At 40.4% G+C, this 19567-nt stretch overlaps 2 protein-coding genes across 3 annotated transcripts; one reads left to right on the top strand and one right to left on the bottom strand.

Annotated features, from left to right (window-relative positions):
* Window positions 1–224: 224 nt before the first annotated feature.
* LOC116768791 (receptor-mediated endocytosis protein 6 homolog) lies at window positions 225–17103 on the top strand. Of its 2 annotated transcripts, none has more exons than XM_032659633.2 (31): window positions 225–799; window positions 1341–1564; window positions 2825–2992; window positions 3294–3506; window positions 3777–3960; window positions 4193–4381; window positions 4461–4567; window positions 5345–5479; window positions 5793–5935; window positions 6238–6343; window positions 6439–6580; window positions 7110–7216; window positions 7390–7498; window positions 8192–8312; window positions 8697–8797; window positions 9018–9119; window positions 9422–9489; window positions 9993–10098; window positions 10452–10537; window positions 10647–10862; window positions 11089–11529; window positions 12011–12141; window positions 12426–12591; window positions 12665–12776; window positions 13454–13680; window positions 13791–13933; window positions 14130–14219; window positions 14292–14406; window positions 14532–14796; window positions 14991–15179; window positions 15672–17103. In XM_032659633.2, the coding sequence occupies exons 1-30, from the start codon at window positions 506–508 to the stop codon at window positions 15162–15164; spliced, it is 4785 nt and encodes a 1594-aa protein (XP_032515524.2). In that variant the 5' UTR covers window positions 225–505; the 3' UTR covers window positions 15165–15179; window positions 15672–17103. The 2 variants fall into 2 exon arrangements, with proteins under 2 accessions (XP_032515524.2, XP_032515515.2); XM_032659624.2 differs by having other exon boundaries at window positions 8189–8312.
* Window positions 17104–17206: 103 nt separating this feature from the next.
* Window positions 17207–19113, bottom strand: LOC116768803 (small ribosomal subunit protein uS12). Its single transcript, XM_032659642.2, has 5 exons — window positions 18985–19113; window positions 18473–18632; window positions 17793–17991; window positions 17531–17619; window positions 17207–17292 (listed from the first exon to the last, which is right to left on the bottom strand). Exons 1-4 carry the CDS (start codon window positions 18986–18988, stop codon window positions 17551–17553), a joined length of 432 nt encoding a protein of 143 aa, XP_032515533.1. The 5' UTR covers window positions 18989–19113; the 3' UTR covers window positions 17207–17292; window positions 17531–17550.
* Between the last annotated feature and the right edge of the window lie 454 nt (window positions 19114–19567).

Raw genomic sequence — 19567 nt, 5'->3', positions numbered from 1 at the left:
ATTTCATTCTTTCATTTAATCATTCAATGTCATACCAAGTTTTTATGAACTAAACACATAAAAAATGCCGTTTATTATATTTATCATTTTTTTAAGCATTATTATTATAGAATAATACTTTAATAAGATATTAAGAAATATAAAATAAGATTTTACTACTTTGTTTTGCTACTTTTTAATCTATGTGATATTTGACATCTTTATTAAACATTATTGTTCGCAAAATTATGAACGAAAATAGCTTTCATTCAACTCAGTAGTACAGATTATTCTCAGGGCTTTTCAATATTGCTTTTTAAAATATTTCTTTATAGTCATCTTAGTAATTCAGCTGAATATGTGTTAGCTTCAGCAAAATATAAAAAACATTAATAAAGTGAACATGCCCTTACATATAAATTGGTATTTGAATTTGTGAACCAAGTGATTATAATTATCCTCGAATACAATGAGATTATAGAATAAGTGAAATGTTTTGTTAAATACTTTTATAAAAAATATCAAGATGATGCAGCCAACATCAGAAAGCTGTATGAATATAGCAGAACTAGCAAACCAATTAAGGAGAGAGAAAATCTTTATAAATTCCGAAAGGCAATTGATACAGAATCTCAATGAAGAGGTGGAGAAAACTGTCTTGGAACTGTTGCAAGCTGCCTGGATATGTTCACAACAGCGGCAGAATCTAAACAACCTGATCAGCTCAAGGAGTGAGGCAGAGTCGGTAGCAGCTTGTCAGAAAGCAAGTCTACTAGAAAACACCACTTTCATTGATGCACAAAAAGTTTTGAAATACAAAGTAAGTTATTAAATCCAAATTTTTTTGGCATTCAATCATATATAAGGTTTCTTATATTAAAAATTACAAATAAATTTTCAATTAATGGACACAAGTAACTAGTTTTTAATATAATGAATTTAAAAAATCATACATTTTTTCTTTACTTTCGTGAATAAAATAAAGAGATAATAAGTATATTAAATACAATTTTTTTTTTAAATAACCCCCGGTGATAAGAATTTAAATGTGTATTATAGTAAATTTAAATGATTTACACAGCAGAGAAAGGAAAATTTTTGTCATTTGTTCTATCTCATAATAAATAATTTTATATCTTCCAATTTTGATAACACAGTGTAGTCTTCAATTTCCTATTGATATCCACCCACTTTTTCCCCTACCATATTATTCACATTTTCTAACGACTATTATAAGATAATTAATGTATATATATTTACATGTATGCCTGTAAAGTTTTTTTTTAGCTTTTGGTACAAATATTCTTATTTTAAATTAAAGAAAATAATTAAAGAAAATTTAATATATTTTTTAATGTTAGGAAGTACAAGCCTTAGGAGAGTTGCTAGGATGGCTTCGGAACACACCAAACCTCATGGCTCTGTGCCTCATACTGGGGGAGGATCACATGCCATTGAGTCTTCCTTCGTCTTTGGCCGCCGGGCTGTATGGGAGCTGTCGGTCTCCATCTGATCGAACACGCATGTTGGCCGTGCTGCGATCGCTTATCAAGTATCAAATGGCCCCATCTGCAGACCCGAGGAAGTGAGTATTGTCCATTTAGTTTATGATTTCCACATCTTTTCCTAATCACCAGATTACCAAAACCAGCGATAGTTGGTTATGCAATGATCCGCTGTGTACATTTTTTGCTGCTGTGTTGTAAGTTATAAGTGAAACTTTTGCTTAGAAATAAATGTTGGTAAATATGACAAACTTATAATCTTTTATGGCCATTTTAATTTCTACTATGATTTTAATTTAATTTTAATGTTACCTAATCATACTACTGTTATTTTGTTTTTTTTTTTTCACTTTAAAACTAAATAATCCAAGATTGTTATCATAGTGTGATTTATTAATACCTTCTTGGTGTGTGCTCAGGTGACATAACAGCTGATGATGATGTCATACCTCATTAACAATGATATATCTTCTCAGCTGACATGATCAGGTGTTATATTGAATAGAATATATTTGTTAGGAAATAATGCATTAAAACTAATTAATTTTACGTAGCCAATATATAATATATACATTTTTACAAATTTAAACCTGGATTCCAATACTCTATATCTTTTAAATAGCTACGAAGCAATGAAAGTGGACACTTTCTCGTTTAAGACCTAGTTTATTACTGTAGGTACATAATGAAACACGTGTGACGTCATCCTCACATTAACGGCTCGATGCTACTTTCAAACACGACTAGATTTCTAAGACGTTTAACGTTATATATTATGATTTATATGAGTCTGTTGAGGTTGCAAATGAATACATTTTGTATTTAAAAGTTGTTGGTTAGGGAATTTCAAATTTTGATAATATTGAAGACTGTTCGATATTTGCGCTAATAACGTCACAGAACCTAAGTCATACGTAAAATGTATGGAACCCAAAAAAGAGTGGTGGTAGAGCCTAGCTGTGGTTAAACTACTACAGCTCGAACATGGGCGAGCTCGACCGGGGAAAAACCACCCCCTCATAGCCGATCGTGAAACAGTCTTTAATGGCTGCGTTTCGTCCGATGAGTGAGAGAGCCGGTTGCTCTTTCCTTTTTCCTCACCTTTCCTCTCCCTCTTCCCAAAATATGGGTGGCAACGTATCCCAAAAATTATTTTCCGGATATCCATGGGCGACGGGTACCACCTCCATCAGGTAGGCCGTAGGCCGTCTGCTCGTTTACCCCCTTTTGTCATAAAAAAAAATTGATTAAGTTATCTCTATCGTTTGAACAATGAAAATACTGTGATGGCGCTATACTCTGCGGTGATGATGTTTTAAAGTCTATTTTATTCTATTCAGGGTGATTCGTAGTAACAAGTCGTCTCTGGCGCTGCTGTACTCCGTGTTCCGCGACAACCACGCCCCCACGCGGCAGTTCCTCCGCACGGTGTTGCGCGCGCCCGTACTGGCCGTGCTCACTGAGGACGAGTTCTTCCTCGACGTAGACCCCGATAAGGCAATGGAGCGGTGAGTGCCGGATAAAACCAATTCGTTTAGCCCTCTATGGGCAGATTTAAGAGTATTTGTTTCGTCGAATTGGTTTCACAGAAAACATAGATTAATATAATTACAAAGGAGGTGTCCCCTAGGGGACTATCAATATTGAATTCCATGTTCAATGGTAAGGGTTTGCCCTGAGGGTTGGACGAAAAAGTTGAAGCCAGTAACATTTAAATTCTGGACCAACATATAGATATTTTTTTTTACCTGTGATAATTTATAATAGAAACAGCTAATACCAAATTACATGTATACCTTCTTATTTCAGATTCACTCCCGCTGATCGTGCTAAGAAGTTTGGTCAACCGAACACCACCGAATACAACACTAAGGTGGCCCGCTATCGAAAGTGGACGGTGCAGTCGTTGTACAACCTCACCAACAAGTTCATCGCCTCCCTGAAGGAGAACTGGTCGACCTTCCCCTCCTCCATAGCCTGGATTGTACAGCAGGTCGTGCATCTGCTCAAACAGAATTCCAGGTCGGCAATTAATAGGAATTTTTCAATATTGTATACAGAAATTAACGATAAGGTTTTCTGACGGAAGTCACTAGCGACATTCCATTCTGAAAGAGAAAAATATTGACATTTTGACCTATCCAACAATGTTATTAAATTAATCTTACATAATCGTATACATTATTTGCCTTATATACGCAATGTAACTGTCTCTACCGATGGGCTGTTTTAAGACTCGATTTATATGCGAGGTGTTCGATGTGAAGTCGTTACCTGTCACTGTGTCACCAGGAGCACGGACCGCGACATCCACACTATATGCAGCGAGTTAGTCCTGGGTCAGCTGCTGTGTCCGGCGGTGGTGAACCCGGAGTCCCACGGGGTCCTCTCCGCCCCCGTCTCGTACATCGCCCGCTTCAACCTGCTGCAGATCGCTCAGATACTACAGATGCTCAGTCTGGCAAAGTACCAGGAGGTAAATGACGTCATACCATGTTACTATTACTTATTACAATTGAAAAGTGAGAATACTACTCCTATACATGTAATGAATATTTAGTAGATAAGCTTTACATAAGTTATTAGGATTGTAACGATATTAATCATCACATAAAATAAAAAAAAATATTGCATACAGAATCTGTAAATGAATTAATTGGGAAACAATGTAGTATACGTATATATTGGTACAATAAACTTGGTAACAGGTGGAGCCGAAGGTCCGCGACCTGTATATGAAGTTCGAGCGGTCGTGTGTGTGGTCGCTGGTGGACAGTGTGGGCGGCAGCGCCTTCGCCCCCACCACGCTGGTGCCTCCGCCAGAGACCCCACTGAGAACCGACGCTCCGCCCCCCGCCACGGTCGCGCTATACACGCCACAGGACGCTCACCTACTGGTCCGTTATACATCACGGTAACGGAACTCGTTATATAGAAAAATAATGAGATATATATTTGTTGAAACATTCCTTCCAGATAACATTCCTAAGAAAGATCTCGTCCAAACTAAACAACAACAACCAGAACCCCAGCGAGGAGAGAGCTAACGGAGCTGCGGACAACGCTGTCGACTCTGGGTTTAGGTAACTCGGTGTGATACATCTCTTACAAACCTCGGTCGGCTGTTCAGTATCAGTTAATCTCTATTTTTCATATGCCCAAGTGATACATTTAATGTATCTAAAAAAATTTCTTTCCAAAAAAAACCTATTATGGTCCATTTTAGCAAAATTTATTCCCAAGCCAATATATTTGAAATCCTAGTCAATAAATAAATCAATTACAACTAGATGTGATGTGGATGTGGTTCAAACCAAGCGTCTATGGATATGCTATTTGTTATCTAGCTAACATTAATCATTTCTTTTAAATGAAACTAGTATTTTTCGGATTTACTACGCGGATTTTATTATTTAAAAAACCTCCTCGTCTGCCCGTGATCACGGTTGCTGCAAAGTAACCGAAACGTCGGGATTATGTAGTTTTTAAATAATAAAATCCGCGTAGTAAATCCGAAAAATACTAGTTTCATTTAAATGAATACTCGCGAAAATCTTAGATCTCATTATTAATCATTTCTCTTTAAGGCTCGTTCTGCATACCATGCAGACGAAGTCGACGAATGCTAGTATATTTTATCATTATTGGTTTTATACATATTCGGAATGGTCGGCAACTTTGACAGATTATCATATCACGGTCGCTGTAGAGGAACCGAAACGCCAGCATCATGTACATATAAAATAAATTTAAAAAAATCTCGTACTACCTAAAAAACTTAGTTTGATTTAGTACTATACGGTTCATCCAAAATATCCTTGTACTGTAACTGTCATACATGTGTGTATTCTCGTGTCCAGTGAGCATGTTCGTGACCAGAGCAATGGTGGTGCGGGCTGCGGCCGCCTGGAGGCGCTGGTGGCCAACAACGACCCCAACTACCGCTCCAGGCTGCACGACCTCCTACGAAAGATGCCAGACTTCGCCGCACTACGGTCAGTACACATGGAACACGAGATAACTGATGAAAAATTGTTGAAAGATAGTATTGAGGACGACATTGACAATATATAATGAGTGTGTCTGTAAAAGACAGGGATTGAAAACTTTGATGAGGGTTCCGCTATTAAGTTCTTTTAATAACCATGAAGGTTACATAGATTGTATAGGACCCCATAGCCTAAATCATGGACCTGCTCGTGTCGATTAAGTTTTTTTTTTTCTATATCATCTATTTAATTCTAAATTCAAAGGACTCGTTCTCACAAACTACGCATAACGAAAAGCATGTAAAAATAAATAATTTAGGCCTTCGCCGGTGGAGTGTCGCGAGTGGTCGGAAGGCGGACGGCGAGGTCTGCTCGGACGACGGCGGAGAGAGGAGCTTCACAGGGACGAGCTCGAAGTACTCGTGGTGAAGATACACGAGATGAACGAGAACGAATATGTCGGTCAGTGTATACACGGAACACGGCGGTACACACGCCAACACACACCGCACATGTAGCGCATACAGTTAATCAGTGAAAATTAATTGTTTAAACGGTTTGCACAAAAAGATGGCCTGTAACTACTTCGGGTTACACGGCGTCTGAAGCGGTCATATTTAGTTTCTTATGAAGCTATTTTGACAATTAAAAGAATGGAATTATCATAAGATTTTTTTTTCTTCCTGCGATGACATCGCCTAGATACGATGAAAATGATAGGAAATTCTAGTATACCTGGCATATGACTATTAATATATTTATAGGATTGATTCCGGAGTCCAAGGTCTTAGAGAACTACTACGGCGAGACGGAGGGAGACGAGGCCGGGGCACTCGTCGCCGCCGCCGCACCCGTACAGAAACGAACGAGGTACACACACACACATGCACACACACAGGCACACATATCAACTATTATATAAACCGTTATTAATACTTTATAATATAACAAGCGTAAAATTGTAGATTCTCAGTGTCCCATGACGAGGTATCGTTGGGGAACACTTCAGACAACCTGGAGGCCGTGTCTGAAGCGGCCTCCAACCACAGCGTCACCTCCAGCCTGGAGCTGGAGACAGAGGATCAGAACGACAACCTGTCCGACATGGTAGGTCCATGGGTATCATAAACAGGGGGTTACGAACAATCCTAATAGGTAACAAACCAGTAATGTGATATGGAAACATGGAAGCGATGGTTACTGTGGCTTTACAAAGTCTCTGCATCATGATTATGACCCTAGTGGATACTGTGTTTAAAACATAGAAAGAAGAAAGAAAGAAAGAGTAAACAATACGAGATGTATAATAATCAACGGTAGACAATTTATAAGTTTATAGCAAGACTAACACGAGATAAATGTTGATTTCTTCTTGTAGTGTCTATTTGTCTGATAGATGACGTCTGTATCATAATTTGGCAGGTTAATTATTCCACAGATAAGGAAAGCTCTTTCACTTTGACTCGAGTTTCCAGACAATTTCGTTAAACTATTTTCATTTTTACAACCACACTTAATTTATGAACGTTTAAGTTCGTTTACAATTTTTATCTTGTTTCGTTGGCTACTGACCTCGGTTCAAGTTTCAATGTTCATTATGTTATGTGTGTATTATACCATAAGATTACTACGTCAGGTGTCAGCGAACGTGAGCGGTCGCGGCAGTCCTAACATATCTGGTCGAGAGACGCCTTCCTCGCAGGTGACGGACGGAGACCCGGCTGCCGACCAGGCCCTTAGACGGTAAAAATCACACCCACACATACAAAGACCTTTATATATACATACAGTGAATAGTGCATAACAATTTATTCTACAGCGATATTCTTGATGACTAATATTTTTTGTTGTGAGTGAAGTGGGGCCGAATGCTTCATGTGTGACTTATTTTATATCCCTACATCACTATATTCCAGCATCCCAGCCAACGCGCCCGCCAGCCAGGCCGTGAGCGTCGCGCACGCCAAGATGCTGAAGCAGGCTAGGAACGACATAGAGGACAAGTTCTGCAAGTTCGAGATCAAGGTGACGAGACAGCGCTGCCTTTATATATTATATGCTTTTTGGTTCAAATAAACAAGTAACCGGCTTATAACGAAGCTTCTTGATAAAAAAATATACATGTCATATTTTATTATATTATTCAGGTTAGTTTTATGCAAAATAAATGGCTGGCATATAAATGACTTAAGTAACAGCAACTGTCAACTCCTTGTATGACATTGGCAAAATGTTCCTCGATTCCAGTGTGAATGAAGCCATATCAAAAAAACTCCATATATGTCTGTAAAACTTCTATGAGCGTAGGGTTGTCATTCCTTGACCTTCAGAATATCTCTCAGTGTATTACTACCGCCCTGTACAACTTTTATTTTTCTATCTTCTCATTGTAACAGAATTACAGAAAAGAAATATTGAAGATTTTTCGATAACCCACTCTGTTTAAGCCATTAAAATAAATAATTTTCTGATTTTCCCAATTCTATAGTTCCTTACATAGCTTGTACACAAGGAATGTCGTACGCGTACAATTCACCATAATTTCCAGGTCGTTGAGCAGTCTCTATCCGCAACAACTATACTCATTAGTCTCTATAACAATATTCCCTTTTACCTTATTGTATATAAAGTAGCTACTTTCTTTTCCAGCCACAAATATCCTAACAAGTAATTCTGATCTCTATTGTCGATGTATTTAAGACTCTATATTCTCAGAAGCTGCTGGAGGGAGACGAGACCATCAGCATCATGTCGGACACGTGGAGCACGGACGTGCTCGCCTCCGACTCGGAGACCATCGGCGACTCGTGTGACACCACACAGGCGGCGGCCGGACAGGGTCAGTTGGATCTTATTACCTGTTATATAAGACTCAATATTGTATGAAGGTTATATAAGAATGAAATTTGAGAGATATTTTTTGCTACGCTCTAGACTTTATGTGTAAAGCAATGAGGATGAAATCGTCTGTGTATACGATTATTCGTAGGAAATGTGTGTTTGTTTATCGATGTGAAGTTTCAATAGATTCATTACGAACATTCAACACTGGAGGGATTTTTAATACTTGTCATAAAAGTTAGTAAAACACTTACATAAGGAGAACCTGCGCTTAACTTGTAATTCGTTTAGTTATTACAATTTCAAATCCCGTTTCTGAGAGATAAAGTTTTGTTCGATGGAAATGTGTATGACAATTGAAATCTTAATATATTTGTGTCAGGATCCAGCGCCAACACCATCGCCCCGGACGTGTCCGAGACGGCCAGCGAGTCCGCCTGGAGCGTGGACGTCCTGGCCTCCGACAGCGACAGGAACACTGAGGTGACACAAACTAACTAATGCTGACTACATATTCATAGTATTAATAAATTTCATCACATACATTGGTGTAACCCATCCAACGAGACAATGTAGAAACTATAAACAAACGAACAATACATGTCATTTACATGATGAATCAATACCAAGGCAGTGATTTGTTAAAATGTATTCTATAATATGTTAATGAATGTTAGACAACAACAACTGTACCTATGTCAAGGTCGACACTGATGACTGCGTGTCTGTGGCGGCTCGGTCCGACACCTCCTGGCCCCGGCGAGCCTCGCACCACGACGACCTCACACGAAGACATCTAGCACAGGTGAGACGGACAGACGAACACATCGTTGTAATAAATTAATATATACACTCGAATGTCAACATTATTGTTAATAACTTAAAGTGTGTATTCGCTTAACTGACATGAGCTAGTCGTATCAAGCAGCTTCCACAGTTTTCTTAGTATTTATACATGATGACACTCAATGTACACTCCAGTGTATATAATCTACATTCGTATGAAACAAATTGTAATATATAATCTGTATTCAGATATAATTCCATTCAGTGATTGTTGCGTAACAAACTCACAGACATTCATGATATCATACGTTTATGTTTCAGAACGGTGTCATGAAGCGGCCGGACCTCAACAGCCCCCGACACTCCTCAGCGGCACAGCTGCCTAACAGGTGATGTATATGAAATGTTACTTCAAATATCAATATTTTATAATCTGTATAAGGCTCTGTTCACACAACAGATGTCGGGTGTTTATTGATTCTTAAACCTATTAGCGTTTACTATTATAGCATAAATAAAATTCTTAAATTACTCTTTTCCATATCAGATGTCTTGTAAGAATGTATGTACTATCGGCTGTATATATATTAAATTTAGCATAAACTTGCCTTTTTCATTTTGCAAACAGTAATGTTTTTATTTATATTTATACAGAGTATAAATTATTTTTTAAATATTTTTATGGATATAGAAGTAATGGACATACGTTATACATTGGCTGTGTGGTGATTAATAACTATTGGAATATTTATTTATTTTATATGATTAATATAAATATATATTCATTAGTGCTTCAGATGTTACAACAGAACATATCTGACGAATATTGACCAGTAACATCTCGAGTAATGTCATTTTTAACCTGTGTACCTGTTTGTTACCTATTTACCAGGAGCGGGATATACCTGAGCGCGACCGCGGCGTTGTCCCGGGGCGGGGAGCTGGACCTGTCCGCGCCCTACGACCACAGGAAGAGCATCCTCGTTAACGGATATCCGGTCAGGGATATACCAACATTTATTACTCACACTCCGTCAGCCTCGTTGCTTTTTCACATCCCTCCAAGAACAAACACTTGTCCTAACCATAACCGGGTACAATTTGATTGAGTTTGAATTAAAACTATGTTGTGTATGTTTGATAATGAACTGTTATCCTGAATCAATCAATCACACTTCTGAACTTTAAACTCTGTCTCTCGTTACTAGACGCATACGTCAATATTTGTGACGGGAAAATCAGCTGACCAAAATTATTGTTTTGTAAATGTAGCCAACCCATACTATGTGAAGGTTCCATTTATAATACGGCTTATTGGCTTTAAATTATATTTCCTTCTCAATACCCGCAGGTGATGACCTGTTACGCGTCAGCCCCCGAGAGCCCCAGCACTGCGCCCCCTCTGACCAACGATGTGTTCGACTACCCTCAAAACAAGTACGATTATATTTTTATACGCAAATATGAAAACCAGAATGACTCTGACTCGCAATTATTAATAAGTTTATAGAGAACTCTATTGACATACATATATTTGATTTAACAGCGGCGGGAGTTCCTCGTCCACGATAGAGGGCGGGCCAGCGGAGGCGCCCGAGGCCGAGGTCTCCTCAGAGGCGGGCCGGTCCTCGTGCTCCACGGCGGGACCGATGGGGAGCGGAGCACCCGGCTCGGACGCCACCAGCCAGTGGGTGGACGACAGCTTCCCCGACAAGTATCTGCCCTCCACGTGTAAAGGATACGAGGATAATGAAATGGACAGGTCGATAGAACACCACACACTATACACGGAACACGTCCCGTAGAGCTAATAACAGAGGCTTCTTTAACTCGTAGAGTATGTTGCATGTTAACTACAGTATTCTACATTTTTGACAAATATGGCTTAATGGACAAAATCTCCTAGTTCAGCAGCTTCGATAGCGTTACTGAAAAACGGTGTAGCGGACTCCTCTCTATTAGAAAGTAAACGTTAAATTCAATTCCAGGTCATTGAACTCGAGCGAGAGTTCATTTAACGCGATGTCAGCGTCTCAGTACGACAGGAGGTTCGAGCCGGGGCCGGAGGCCGAGCGGGCCGAGCGACGGGAACCGGAACCGGAGCCCGGGCGCTCCTTGACGGAGCTGGTGACGCGCATGAGCGCCGCCAGCGTCAGCTCCAACATCGCCAGTATAACGAGAGCCGCCAGGACCGAGATCCGGACCAGCATCGTCAACATCAGCTCCTCGAGGATCGACAAGAAGACCAGTGACGTGTCGCTGAGCACGTTGTCCGTCAACAGCGAGAACTCCACGTCGGACCGCAGCTCCAGCCAGGACGTGAACTCGGACAACGTAACCGAGCGCCGGGTCAGCCCGCCGCCCAAGACCTCCACCGGCGCCATTCCCAAGAGCATCTCCTTCGATGCCACCGCCGAGAAATCTCAACGGTCAGTGTCCAATATAGGTTGGCTCCATTCGGAAGCTTGTGACGCTGTTTGGTGTTTGTAGATCGCTCCACCAAGGAACACCGAGCGGATATGTATATTTAGTATAAGTTATTATTATTTTAGTAAAACTAAACCGACTACCTCCCCCCCCCTCCCTCCCTCCCTCCCCACTAGCCTGCCTTATGAAATTTATCTTAAAACTTCATATTGGTCTGGTTCGTATTCTATTCTCTTATAGAAAATATTAAATATATTTTTTGCAATAAGCCATAGTTCAGAACCCAACAAAAAAAACGATTATACCTTCATTCTAAGTGTATACACAGCAGCAACACTTCAGTACAACGGTTGTACCAAGGTCAGTAGTGTGGTAGTGTGAAGTCCTCTCACACAAACACACTGAGTTAGATCTTAATGTACAAGGCCTTTCATAATCGGAGTATATAAGTTACACGAATATTGCTGTTTGTTTGTATGTCAGTCGCCGCATGATCGGCGAGGAGGGTCTGGTGGGGAACCTGGACGAGCTCAAGAACAACGTGAAGCGCTCCGGGGGGAACCTGCTGCACAAGATTAAGATGTTCAGACACAAGGCCCGGACACACCATGGAGGTTATATGCATTGAGATTTAATAAGTCGTCGCACATTAGCAAAGTGTGCCTTAGACACAGCTGAAACGATGTTGGCCTACACTAGAATTTAAATTCAAATAGAAAATATTGTATGAAAAATACATATATACAAAAATACATATACCTTTTTTGTCTCAATTATTTAAGTTTTGTTGTAATTACGATCTAATCGAATTTGGTAAAAAAAAAATTCAAAATATACGCAATGTCAAAAATGTTGTATTTGTGTCACGTGTGGTATTAACCGGTTGGTCCTTTTAAAGATATGAAGGTGTCTACTGAAGAGGTTTCCGTGGAAGAGAGGAGCGAGCGAGACGGGGAGAGCTCGGAGGAAATACTCGCCAAGTACAGGCGAGCGGCCGACAGCGCTCCGAGACGACCACGACACGACAACAACACGCAAGCCGTCACGACACACGACTTGGAGCGGTGACTGCCGACATCTTGGACATGTAGCTATATATATATGACGAATATCACATGACGGAGCTGGTTGTTACAGCTGTGAGGGTGCGGTGGACCTGAACGACCCCGAGGTGTTCAACAACATGAAGAGGCGGCTGCGAATAGTGCTCTCCAACATAGACCTGCACTGCGTGGACTACGTACCGAACGTGAGTACGGCGTCAGGCTGCGTGCGGCCAGGCCTAGAGCTGCCGGATTCACAACAGTCTGAAGTCAAACATATGTTCAAAATACACAATATATTATAAATATGTTTTTAGCCAAAAAATATGAACCACGCGTCCAGAGACTAGATTAGAGTAAATAGCTTTATTTACAAAAGCTTTTCTTCAGACAAGAACCCATATATTTGCAAATTTTAGTCCTAGACCATCTAATATGAGTGTCACTAATCCGATTTCCATTTGAAGCCTCCTCTCCAGTTTCTCCTGACCTTGGAACTCCTGTAAACCTTGTCTGTGAGTAGCTCAGTTAACGATGGTCAATACATGAATACATTGCCAACGTACAGTTTTGACGTTGTTAGCTCCCAGCAACGCTGTCTATCGTCATCCGGAACTCGTTACTCTGACATATCTCTTATTATCCGACTGTTTTCGTTTCGGAATTCCCTTAACTCGTTCCTGTCCTGTCCGAGCTCATGTCATCACCTCCTATCATCACCGCCGCCGCGTCCCGGCCTCGGGTCCCTCAGCGTGACGTTTTATGTTCTAGGTTATTTTGCAATACATACAGATGCAGACTAACGAAATGGTTTAAGTGATGAGATCGCCGATGAGACAGTATTGTAAGGTCTCCGGTGTTATTAAATATTTAATATATTCAGCGCTGTACGAGCGCGTCCCTGTCGGAGTGGTGTCGCGCGGGCAGCAGTGCGGAGTGCGCGGCCATGAGCCGTGCTCTGCTGAGCGGGGCGGGCGGGGAGGAGGGCGCGGCGCGGATCGTTCGTCTCGCGGCCTCGCTCCGGGCGGACCTCGCCTCCCGCCGCCCGTACGCCGCCTACCTCGCCTCCTGCCGCGCCTCGCTCGCGCACGCGCTATACATGCTGCAGACGTGAGTCATCACACACGAGTCCCGTTGCAAATCCGAACCTACCGACTAAACACCTTTGTAATTTAAATCTAATGCAAGCAACAGTAAAGCACTATTTGCAATGTGTCCAGCGAGGTGAAGGCTATCCGCCGTGAGTGCGAACGATGGCTGCGGGCAGCGGCCGCGGCCAGGGTCCGGGAGCAGCTGGAGCGAGGGTCTTCGCTGAGGCGGCTGGCGCATCACACCACACAACACGCACACGCTCTACTACACGGTGAGGAACATAGAGGGGACACGGCCGGCGGAGACACTACACTACTGATGTTATAAATACGAGTTTATAAAATTGTGTGAATGTGTGATGCTGCTTGGCGTAAAGATTCCGAAACGAGTCGGTAGTCGCATCAAGCTGTTCCATGCATGACATAACCTTATGACCGATATACGTATTTATTGTGGTTTGCTCCAAGGTGGGGAGTTGATCGACGAGAGAGCGATGCGGCTGACTGCCAGCATCAAGGCTATCACGGCCGAGATCAAAAGCGACCCGTCCTGGGAAGGTATGTCAGGTCACTGCCCATATACGAATGTTAGTCTAAATTGTTACTACTGAGTGACGTCACCACCGACAGGCGCCTCCGGCGTCATGATGGAAGGTCTGGAGCGCACCGTGGAGAGAGCCGTCTATACCAGGCTCTACCTGCACGTGATGTTCCCCAACGGAGACGGAGACATCGCAAGGGATCAGTGAGTACACGCCAGGAGACAGACCCGACTCCCGGGATAGCTTTGATTAGTGGCAGTGATGCGAGTTACTAAGGAGTTACCAACAGACGGGACATTCATTAATAGTGAGAGATGTGTGCACCCAGGGTGTTCAGCGAGCACATCCGCCGCGTGTTGTCTGTGAGCGGCGGCGCCGGTGGCGTGGGCGTGGCAGCTCGTCACCTGTGGGCGGCGCCCTTCCCCCACGCCCAGCAGCAGCTGCGAGCCCTGTCCGCTCACCGCACTCCGTCGGACAAGCTGCGCTGCGTGCTGCGCTGCGTGCGCTCTCTGCTGGCCACCCTGGCGCTGTCCACGCCCGACCCGCCCGCCGCCGACGACCTCACACCCGCCCTCGTATACGTCATACTCAAGGTGAGACCCGGCTTCCATACATAACATTTCTGAATCAACTACATTATTATATGAAACTATGTCTCATGATTTCCCTCTATATTTTCTGCCAACGTTTCTATAACACTCCAGGCTGTGATTATCTAATCGTAATCTGTATTTCTAGACGCGAACTCCTATATTTCTGTGATTCTATATCCCATTTCTTGTTCCAGGTGAACCCGCCGTCCCTGCTGTCGACCCTGGAGCTGGTGAACGCTCTGTCCGGTTCGTCACTCCAGGGCGAGTCTCTGTACTGGTGGACTCAATTCTGCGCCGCCGTCGCCTACATCAAGACCATGGACTACCCGCAGACGACCGGCTCACACACACACGCGCACGACTCCTAGCACCAGACGGCGCTGGTCGGTACCAGGGGTCTCACTTATATTGTGATGGAGAATATTTTTTACTACTGAATGTATATTAACTAAACTCTACAATAATAAAACTCATACGGCAGGTCAACATATAGACTATAACTCATAATGAAATTCAGTGTATTTTAAATGGGACCGCGGAATAATACTTGTAATGAATAATAGCCACGGACGATAGATGGCGCTGTCGACTAATTACAATAACATCTACTCGTTTTTCGTTAACGTACATTCTTGATGACTCTCTAAACCTATTCCCAACATTCCTGTGTAATTATGACATGGCATTTTTTAAAATTTAAATAATATCCTATGTGGAATCGTACAAATTCAAAAAAAAAAAGATTTTACATTTAAGTTAAAATGATGTATATGGAATATACATTTTATCGTAATATTTGACCTACTTTACTTATTTTATGTTCTTATTTTGTTATAAATCACTTCATATATTAATGTCCTTTTTAATATTTCCAGATGTCAGCGCGCAACAACGAATTTGCACCCAACGTATTCCGCGGCCTGCTCCGCCGCCGCCGGAACACTCTCTGAACGATTCCGCTTCAAACATTAAATAATCATCATGTATAATCTCGAAATATATAAAAAAATAAGTATAAGTGCAAAAAAATAATCATGCTGTGTAGTATATAATCGTCTAATAACTTATTGAACTGTGAGGAACCCACGGAGCCGGCTTTAAAGATTTCACTCGTGTTTATATACCTTCGTGATCTATTCTTCGGTTGTTGCGGGTCACACGATCCGCTCTCGGTTCATCACAACCAAACAGCAGAACATCTCTACTAATTCAGTGAATGTAGTATATCATATAATATTTGTAAGTAGCACAAAACTAATGTTCGTTTTACCTGAAGAGTAAAAATAATCTCGACTAAGTTAAAGTAATGTATGGATGAGCTTATATCGACTTTTAAAACGAGTGTGACTCGTAGCGAGTTCGGATCACTAACATCGGAACAGCCTGTAGATGCGTGCGATAGAATTTAAATGTAGCTACTCCTGTGGTATCGCGGGCCTAAAGTATATAGAAGATCAAATCTGTACATAAACGATCCATTCTAAATATATCGCTTTAATATTAGGTTATACTGATATATATATACAGTTGAGCGAAGTCCACGAGCGAGACGTGGTTCGTAACAGGAGGCCTCTGAACGTCGTCTGTGATCGAAGCGTTGATGTTCTAGGGAATGTATTTTTGGATGGTTTTGTATCTACGAGGGAACGCCTTATCTATTTCTCGGTAGTTCCTTGCGATGCGCCGGACGGTGTAAATATCTTTTCTCTATTTATTGTAATGGCCTCATAAAGGAGTTTTTGAACGTTTACTGAGAACTGTGTCATTAACATTGTAGTGCTTATTTGAGACTATAAAACTTTCTTCCTAGGAATATAAAACCTTTCCTCCGACCACGTTATATCAATTGTTAATTCATAGCATTTCCCTTCACATGTATTAGGTTTTTTTTTATGTATCAAGTCTGTAATAAAGTCCACACTGGTCTGAAAACATTTGCATGTTAGTCTTAAGTTCAGTCTGTAAAACCAAATTTACTTGGACTTTAAATCTCAATACATTCCATATGTTTGAAAGATCTTTTAACTTTTCTAATATAAATAAGAAACATCTATATAATAATGAATTTAACTTCAGTGATGATCGGATTTAGTATCCTAGTTATGTATTAAATTGTTTAGAGGTCTCATAAAATACTTTGAAGCAAACTCGACAATAGTGTCTTGTTCTTATGCATGTACTCTATATTAACTTTACCTCTCAAACATCTTGCCTAGAATGTTATATAGGCTGCAGTCTACATCGGTCACTGTTTTATCATTCAGTTATTGTATAATCAGAGCAATCTAATATATGACATAGCAGTTAGCACCTGTTTTTATTTCTAACCCCCGAGTAATTTAACATTAATTCATTCTTAAATATGTCAAATGTCAATATATAATTGTGTGGAAATCAGAAAAGAAAAGACTTTTTTGTCATACACAAGTTTATTGTGTATTAATTTTTATGTATTTTTTTGAATTTACACTTATGAGCAACACCATCCCAGCAGTACTGTAACAAACACACAAATCTTTAAACTTGTCCAATATTCAACAATTTGGTATATAATTACATCTTGGGTCAGAAAAATTTAAACGTCATGGCATTCAGTAGTAGCAAATAAACATAATGACATCATTCAACATCTTAATGTACTAAAAAATAAAAGAACAATAATATATGAACTAATTTAAATTTGATGTAAATAATATTTTGTGTATATACATCTTATAAATAACAATCAATGTACCTTATCACAATGAAGTAGATCTACGATCTTGGTCTTTCCTTCTTTTCTTTGTACAATGCTAGGAGTGATACGTTGGCTACCTTGACCACCTGGAAGGGAATATTAAGTTCAGTAACAGTCATCTCAGTCTCCAGAGTGACACACCATAATTTTTAAGGTTCATCAAAACTCCAAACACTTACTGGTCACAGTATTATTCAGTATTGAGTTAATTTAAGTACAGGATTAGTTTGTATGTATATTGATGTCTTTCGTCACAAACCTTGAACCTGACTCCGGGAATGTCACCGACGGCGTGACCCTTACGACCGAATCCCGCAACCAGCACTTCGTCGTTCTCCTCGATGTGGTTCAAACAACCGTCACGAGGCACGAACGCTGTCACCTTCTTGCCGTTCTTGATAAGTTGCACTCTGACGCACTTACGGATAGCGGAGTTAGGTTGTTTGGCTTCAACACCACTACAAGATAACACATCGTTAAAAAATATAAGGAAAACGCACGAAAACACGAAATGTTTACAATCACAAACACTGATCGGTCAATAATAAAATGTTAGACACCAGCGAAATATCAAATCGTTACAATAATCACCATTAAACATTAAAAACACCAAGACCATTGGTCGACGCTCCCCCTTGTCAAGTTCATTGACCCACGTGTAACTCCTGCGTACTACACGCTCGCTTCCCCTTGTAACACCGAGCACCACGATGATGCCACTCGCAGTATTATCCTGTGATTGTAGATGGAACACATTCACGGGAATAATACTGCGTGCGGTAACTTCGTCGAGTAACGAATATAGTCCAGAAGTTTCTTACTAACATTGCCATGAAATGTTGCACGCTTTTCTTCACTCATCCACCATTAACACATTAAATCTTCATGGAGCTAAGACCTTTAAGGACAGGTCGCATATATAAAACGAAACTTACTTACACTTTCTCCAAGACAATGCCCTTAGCGTGAGATGCTCCACCGAAGGGATTAGCCTTCCACCTTGTGCCCATGTGGGCTTTTTTGAACTCCTTGTCTGCCCATCGCTGCTCTCTGCGATGGTTCACGTGCTTACGCGCGGTACGTATTCCTCGGGGTTTACCTGGAATAGTTATATGCCGGTCATCACTTAAGTCCAGGTTAGGTTCACCGAAATCTATACACTACACTATAATTAAGATTTCGAAGAGTCATAATATTACAAAATACCTCTGAACATCCACAGTTACAGTAGGATGAAAGAGGATTTATATAAACACCACGAGAAAAACATGTCTGCGCCATGGCCGACTTCTAGGCGTGAATTTAAATAAGTATTTCATTTGAGGTTTTTAAAAAAAAACTTTCTTGTATTAGCACTTTCACAATTAATGGTAGAAATGAACACTAAGTAGGCACAATATTGCACAAAATATATAAATTCCTCATATTTTTAGCACAAAACTATTCCTTACCCATTTGGATAGCACGACACCAATCGGCTACGGATGGGAAAAGAAATATAATCTGGCCAACCAATGCCTTCAAATCAACATGTGTACCAATCGCAGAAAAAAAAGTGTTGTAAATGTTGTCTATGGATAGAAAACTATAACATTCATTCATAAAACCCTCCAGGCTAATCGTTTTTAGAGCTAATGAAGATATGTAATTATGGATATGGATGGATTTAGTTTGTTTAAATAATTTAAAATTTGAAATCAAGATATAACATTTATAAATTCTATATATTTTTAACTATAACATATTTAATATATTTTATTGAAATATAACATAAAATAAACACTTAAACGAAGTAAAATATTTAAGTATACTTAAATAAGACTTCTTAAAAATGTTTTCCTCCTTCAATAACGACAATACCTGATAAAATTTTACAGTTTAAAAGTCTAAACCATATATATATATAATATATTTATATATATATAAATATAACTACTATTTATCTTCAATACCTCTTCTAAAAAATCATAATAAAATTTTATAAAGTTTATTATTACAAGTATAATAATAGTAATACTAAAGTAATAATGAAAT

Source organism: Danaus plexippus (assembly GCF_018135715.1).
Source record: "Danaus plexippus chromosome 3 unlocalized genomic scaffold, MEX_DaPlex mxdp_34, whole genome shotgun sequence".
NCBI lineage: Eukaryota > Metazoa > Arthropoda > Insecta > Lepidoptera > Nymphalidae > Danaus > Danaus plexippus.
The sequence above is the reverse complement of the archived record's forward strand: the minus strand, read 5'-3'. Positions and strand labels throughout refer to the sequence as shown.